The 6,118-nt window shown below is 56.8% G+C and overlaps 1 protein-coding gene across 1 annotated transcript; it reads right to left on the bottom strand.

Annotated features, from left to right (window-relative positions):
* Positions 1–442: 442 nt before the first annotated feature.
* Positions 443–4,671, bottom strand: FOXC2 (forkhead box C2). The gene has a single exon (XM_064273687.1). It carries the CDS (start codon positions 4,571–4,573, stop codon positions 3,068–3,070), a length of 1,506 nt encoding a protein of 501 aa, XP_064129757.1. The 5' UTR covers positions 4,574–4,671; the 3' UTR covers positions 443–3,067.
* Positions 4,672–6,118: the final 1,447 nt, after the last annotated feature.

Raw genomic sequence — 6,118 nt, forward strand, 5'->3', positions numbered from 1 at the left:
CCTGCCTCCTTTTCCCTTTCCCTCAAAGGCCCTGGGCCTCGCGAGCTCCGAGGGCCTAAGGAAGGGGCCACGCCGAAACGTCGAGCGAGGACAGCCTGAGCCTCGCTCCACAGCAGACGCGCAGGACGCCGCTAAGAGCCAAGGCAGCCGGACAGGCGCGTCGACTCTCCGCGGCTCAGAGCTGGGCGTTACGGGTCCCACGCCGCCCGTGGGGAGCGCAGCCAGACGCCTCGAGACCGCTAAGCCCCATGCCGGAAGTCCGCGCGTCTCCGGGTACACCTCGCGCCGTCCGGAGCTGAGACAAGCTCCCAGCGCAGCGCGCAGCACACGGGCCCGGCCTCCGGCTCACCCGCACCCATCCCGGACCCAAGGCCTCGACTGAGGACGCCTCTGGGGACCCCGTGGTGCGTCTCGAAGCTCCTGGGCCTTACACCTCCCAAGGTCCTGGCTCACCATCCGCCTCCTCCAGATGCCCGAATCAAGCCGCAAATACAACCCCCCAAAGTGCTCAAGTTCCAGGAGAATGGAAGGCCCCTTGCCCTGCCTCCAAGGGGGGGACCCCCCCAGCTGCCCACTTGGGCTGGCCGACCCATGCAGAGCAGGGACTTTTTTAGGGAGCCTTCCTAAAGCTGCAAAAGCCAGCGCGATTTCAGTAGCTACACGGGTCTCAGACCACCCCAACCCCGCGCCTCTAGCTCCTTTATTTTCCACGTGTGTCTCAGGCCTCGTCAGGAAAACCAAGGGTCCCAAATCTTAAGATGAGGGCAAAGCTTTCAGGAAGGCATCTTTGGAACATCTGGGGCAGGAGGAGGCCAGCTTGCTCAGGATCCAGAATACCCTCCTCTTCTCTGGTGGCAAAGAGCTTAAAGACAGCAGGGGCAAAATGAAACCGAGTGGCAGAGGCGGTGACCAGCTTGAGACCACCTCACTCCACAGCTCAGAGAGGTCCCCTCTCTCTTTTTAGCTCCCGTGTCTGCTCACTCAACCAAAAAACGTGTGGTGTGGGAGGCCTGCTGAAAGCCGGGCACCAGACTCCCTCTCCAGGGAGCTATGGAAAGGAATAAAACCTGTCCTGACCCCTAAGTCCTGACCACTTGCCTGCTTTGATAACATACATTGAAAGAATCAGGGATTGCACATATCGGGGAGGGGGGTATGCCTCCAGCTTTCCCCCAAGTCTGTTTCAGCAGAGCGTGAAGACAAAATGCCACGTTTAAAACAACACCAACAACACCAACACCCAGGTTACCTGCAATGCCACCGCATGGAGCAAAATTGCCCTTTGGAAAATCTTTTCCACCTGAAGTGTTAAGTTCGCAGGAACTTTACCTTGGCAAATTACAGCTCACCTGCTGGGGTAGGGGCTGGTGAAGCTCTGGCCTCCAAATTCGAACTCCGAAGTCAGTGGGGGAGTTGCGGTATTCAGCCGATGAAACAGAATAAAGCCATCCCCCTAGCCACATTTTGCCAAGGCTACGTTGCTATTTAAAAATTTAAAAGACAAGAAATCACAATGGAAAAGAAAAATAGTCTCCCTGTTCCTGAAAGTCTTGAAACGTTGAGGCATTTAGAATCGCATAAGCATTGAAAGTTGTTTTTGAAGGGCAGTGAGGTTTTGAAATTTTTGACCATGACACAGGAAAGGATTTCTAAATCAAATCCCGAAGTACAGAGGTCTGAGTTCCACCGCCGAACAAGAGGGAAATGCTGTGGACTTCTCTTTGAACCTTTGCTGGCCCAGTTCATATTCTTTTCTGGAGACCCATGGAAGTGGGCAAGAAAGCCTGCATTTCAGGGGACAGGGACAGTGAGACTTCCCCTCAGTAGTAGTTAGCAAAGGGGAAATGTTTATCCTGCCCCCTGAATTGGGGACGGCTGGAAACTCAGATGGAGTGGCACTGTTTGTTCTGACCACGGGCATGTTTTTTCTGCATTTAACAAAATGTATCACAGCAAATGACCCCCGCAAAGTCCTCAGTCGCCCCCATCCAACTGGCTGGTGACTTGAATTTTCTTGGCCAGGGTGGGATTTTTTAATTAATCAAAAGCTTTTCCCACACTCAATATCACTGTTCTGTGATGAGCTGTATAAGTCTACACATATGCCCACCGGTGTAACAAAAATAATCAAAACAGGTGGGTTTGCAAACACACCTCATTTTTTAAAAAATGCGAGAACACACACTGTCCGAATTTTGGGCAGAAAAACAACATGGATTTATTTTAAGGTAAGTACAACAATTAAGACCATGTAAGACAAACACAGGTGAAGTTAAATTTTTTGAAGTTTTTTTTTCTTTCTTTCTTTTAGGAATTCTCAGGGTGAAGTCTACTATACAAAACCATCACACTTTGTAAATAAAAAGTATCAGATACTTGACTTCATTATCCGCTGACAACAAAAATAATAAATTATTTTCTTGTTTTGTAAAAGACCTACAGCTGAGAAGAGAATTATATCGCATAATTGTACAAGGTGAAAAAAACCGCCTAAGTTTCCCTACTTCAATTTGGCAGTTAGAAATGGTTGGGCAAGATGAAAAATTATCCAGTGAACTCAACTTTAAATATTATATTAATGGCTCTGAACAACAACAACAAATAGCCTGATTACAAATCCACACGTTTGTACAGCACGGTTAGAGAAATTTAAAATTACACACAGCACGTACATTAATCTATAGAGGCCCACATACACACGTCTATGTGAGTCTCTACAGAAAGTCATTACTGGTCGCTATGGGATTTGGTCCATAACTTAATTTTTTGAAAACCCGAGAGGAGCCGATCACAGCCATCCTGCTTATATGGCGGGGGAGGGGGATTTAAAAATCAGTATTCACCCCTTTAGAGGCACTTCCTGGAATCTCAGAAACGGGGCGGCGAATTAAAGTTACCTGCAGCTTCTCAGAGGGCTGGCGCGCCGGGCTCTCTGCTCCCGGGTCTGAGAAAAGGTGGGTGGACATGTTTGGTTTCTTTTTGCGTCTCTGCAGCCTTAACTGTCTGGGAGGGCCGGGTCTGGGAAGCAAAGCTGGAGCGGGCCGGGGGCAGGGGAGGCCCAGGGGAGTCAGTATTTCGTGCAGTCGTAGGAGTAAGGGGCTGCGTGGCGGTAGAGCGACGGCGTGGACCTGTACGGCAGCTGACAGCTTGCATTGCTGCTCACCTGGTGGTCCCCGAGGGTCGAGTTCTCAATGCCCAGCCGGTGGGAGCTGAACATCTCCCGCACGTTGGGGAAAGTTTGCTGCTGGGCGGCGAATGTGTGGCTGGAGAGGTGGTTCAGCTCCCCGCTGTGGTTGAGATACCAGGAGGCCGCCTGGGCTGCGGCAGCCCCGGGCTGCGGCGCCGGCTGTGGCTGGGGAGCCGGCGGGGGCGGCGGCGCGGGCGGGTGGTGGTGGCCGTGGTGTTGGTGATGGTGGCCCGCGGCGGCGAGCGCGCCCTCCTGGCCGGCGGCGAGGTTGAGGGCGCTCAGGGGCGACGTGGGGCCGCTCGGGTGGTCCGAGAGGGCCTCGTCCAGGGCAGGAGGGCCGCACATGTGCGCAGGCCGCTCGGCGCCGGTGTACAGGCTCATGGCGCGCACGCTGCACTGGTAGCCGCCGGGCGGCCCGGCCTCCAGGCCCTGCGCGCACGGCTGCCCGTAGGCTGCGGGCGGCGCAGCGGCGTAGGGCAGCGCCAGCGGCGGCACCACCAGGCCAGCGCGCCCCGCCGCGGGGCTCAACTCGCCGCCCGGCGGCGACGTTCGCAGGGTCATGATGTTCTCCACGCTGAAGCCTGGCAGCCCGTTCGGCGGCCCGGTGTGATGCTCGGGCAACGAGCCGTCGGGTGAGCCGGCGGGCGTGGAGGCGGCGCTGCGCGGACTGCCCTGCAGCGCGCTCTCGGGGCTCAGCGTCTCCACCTTGGTGATGACCGGCAGCGCCGGCGACGCCGCCTCGCTCTTGATCACCACCTTCTTTTCGGTCTCCTTGGGGGCGTCCGCTAGGGGGGGCCCGGCCGGGGCGCCCTTGGCTGCAGCCGGGGGCGGCTCCTTGAGGTGCGCGCGCTCCTCCTTCTCTCTGGGCACGTCCTTCTTCTTGAAGCGCCGGCGCCGCCGCAGGAAGCTGCCGTTCTCGAACATGTTGTACGAGTCCGGATCCAGCGTCCAGTAGCTGCCCTTGCCCGGCTTCTTGTCGTCGCGCGGCACCTTGACGAAGCACTCGTTAAGCGAGAGGTTGTGGCGGATGCTGTTCTGCCAGCCCTGCTTGTTCTCCCGGTAGAAGGGGAAGCGGTCCATAATGAACTGGTAGATGCCGTTCAGGGTAATCTTCTTCTCGGGCGCGTTCTGGATGGCCATGGTGATGAGCGCAATGTAGCTGTAGGGAGGCTTCACCAGGTCCTTGGGCGCCGCGGGCTGGTGGTGGTGGTAGGGAGCATACGAGCGGCCCATGCCCGCGCCGTACTGCTCCGGGTGGCCCGAGTAGACACCCATGGGGCTGGCCATGCCGCCGTAGCTGCCGGCCGCGCGGTAGTAGTTCTGCTCGCTCAGATAGGGCACCACTCCCAGCGCGTTGGGGTCCGACACGGAGTAGCGCGCCTGCATGCTGCGTCTGGGGCAGCCAGCCACCGCCTGCGCGCGCGGACGCGGCCGGGCAAGCTAGCGAGGAAGGGCCTGCGAGAGCGAGAGAGAAAGAGCAAGAGCGAAAGCGAGCAAGAGAGAGAGAGGAGAGGAAGCCGGCGGGGCCCGGCGCCGGGAGCCTCAGCGGCGCAGCGGAGGGCGCGCCAGCCTCGCCGCCGCCGAGGCCGAGAGGGGCGCGCTCAGCGGCTCGGGCGGAGCGGCATCCCGGAGGGCGCGCCGGGATGCGCCGCTGGCCACTGATCGTTCGCGCTCCGGAAGGGGTCGGCAGGAGACCGGGACCAAGGCTTGCCCCTCTGCCTGCGCGCGGGGGACAGGGCAAGGTGGCCCCCAAGTCCCAGCAGATCGGCGCTCTGCGGTCCGCAGCGGGTGCCTGCCGAGACCGGAAAAAAAGGCCAAGTCCCTTTTCGGGGTTGGGAAAAGTTTCAAAAGTCGTCTTGCGAAAGCCAGTTTTTACTTTCCTCAGGCCACGCCCTCTCATGGAACTTTAGGCCAATCCGCCGGCAGCTGTGGGGAGCTGGCACCAATCGGGGCGAGGAGCCCCGGAATCCGTCGGCTCTAAGACCCAGACGCGCAGAGCCAGACTTTTTGCAGCTTCATACCAACTTGAACAGATTTTTTTTAAAAGTTATATCTTATTAAAATTAATTTTATTATCACATTTTGTTTAATAGGCCCACGTGTCCAGAGTAAAAAAAAGCGATGTTCCCTTGCAAAACGTTAGTTTGAAATATAAAATCGAATTGATTAACGTAGTCAACTATCTCCCCAAAGACCTTGTAAGTAGCAAGATCCAGTGCCTATTTTTCTCATTAATGAGTGATGAGGCGAGTAATTAGATTTCCTCGTTATCGGCTCCCAGGTTGAGTGGATTCAAAGCCAGTGGGCCGGATTCGAACCGAGAGGCCTCCCTGGATGTTGTCACGATTTAATAAAATGATAATTAATAATCATCCGGAAGTTTTCAGGTCCAGGGCCGTCAAGAATAACCGATAAAGATTTTAGAGGCAAATTGTAGAAACCGAATTCCCCTCCCTCCTCCTGAGAAGTCAGGCCTGGCGCCTATGCGGGAAAGGTGGAGCGGGGAAGTTAGCAACGACCGGAGGAGAACTTGATCCTTGCAGACCGCCGCGGATACGGTGAATCCCACGCGTCCCCAAGAGCAGTTTTGTGGGGTTTGGGGAAGTGAGCGAAATAGCTGCACCTTTTCGCCTTTCCTCTCCTGCATAGACGCTTGCCGCCCACCAGCTCCAGCTTCCCAGGGCCTCTCACTTCCCCCAGCTAAAAACTCCTTTTGACAGTTGGCTACCGCGCTCCCGAAAGACAAGCACAGCGCAGCGACTTACGGACCCCAGGCAAAAGCCAGGGTCCCTCTGCCCGGCGACAAGAACCCGAGCTTGCGCTCCGCGGCGGCTTAGTACCAGGCAGCGCAATGCGCGTAAAGAGCGTCGTTCACCCTAGCTGGGAGTCCACCCGCCCTGACCTCCTGCCTTGGGCAAAGCCCCCTCGCCA

Source organism: Loxodonta africana, chromosome 21 (assembly GCF_030014295.1).
Source record: "Loxodonta africana isolate mLoxAfr1 chromosome 21, mLoxAfr1.hap2, whole genome shotgun sequence".
Classification (NCBI taxonomy): Eukaryota; Metazoa; Chordata; class Mammalia; order Proboscidea; family Elephantidae; genus Loxodonta; species Loxodonta africana.

Excerpts from the sequence above, each read along its gene's own strand:
- FOXC2 (XM_064273687.1), bottom strand. The coding sequence starts at position 4,573 with ATGCAGGCGCGCTACTCCGTGTCGGACCCCAACGCGCTGGGAGTGGTG.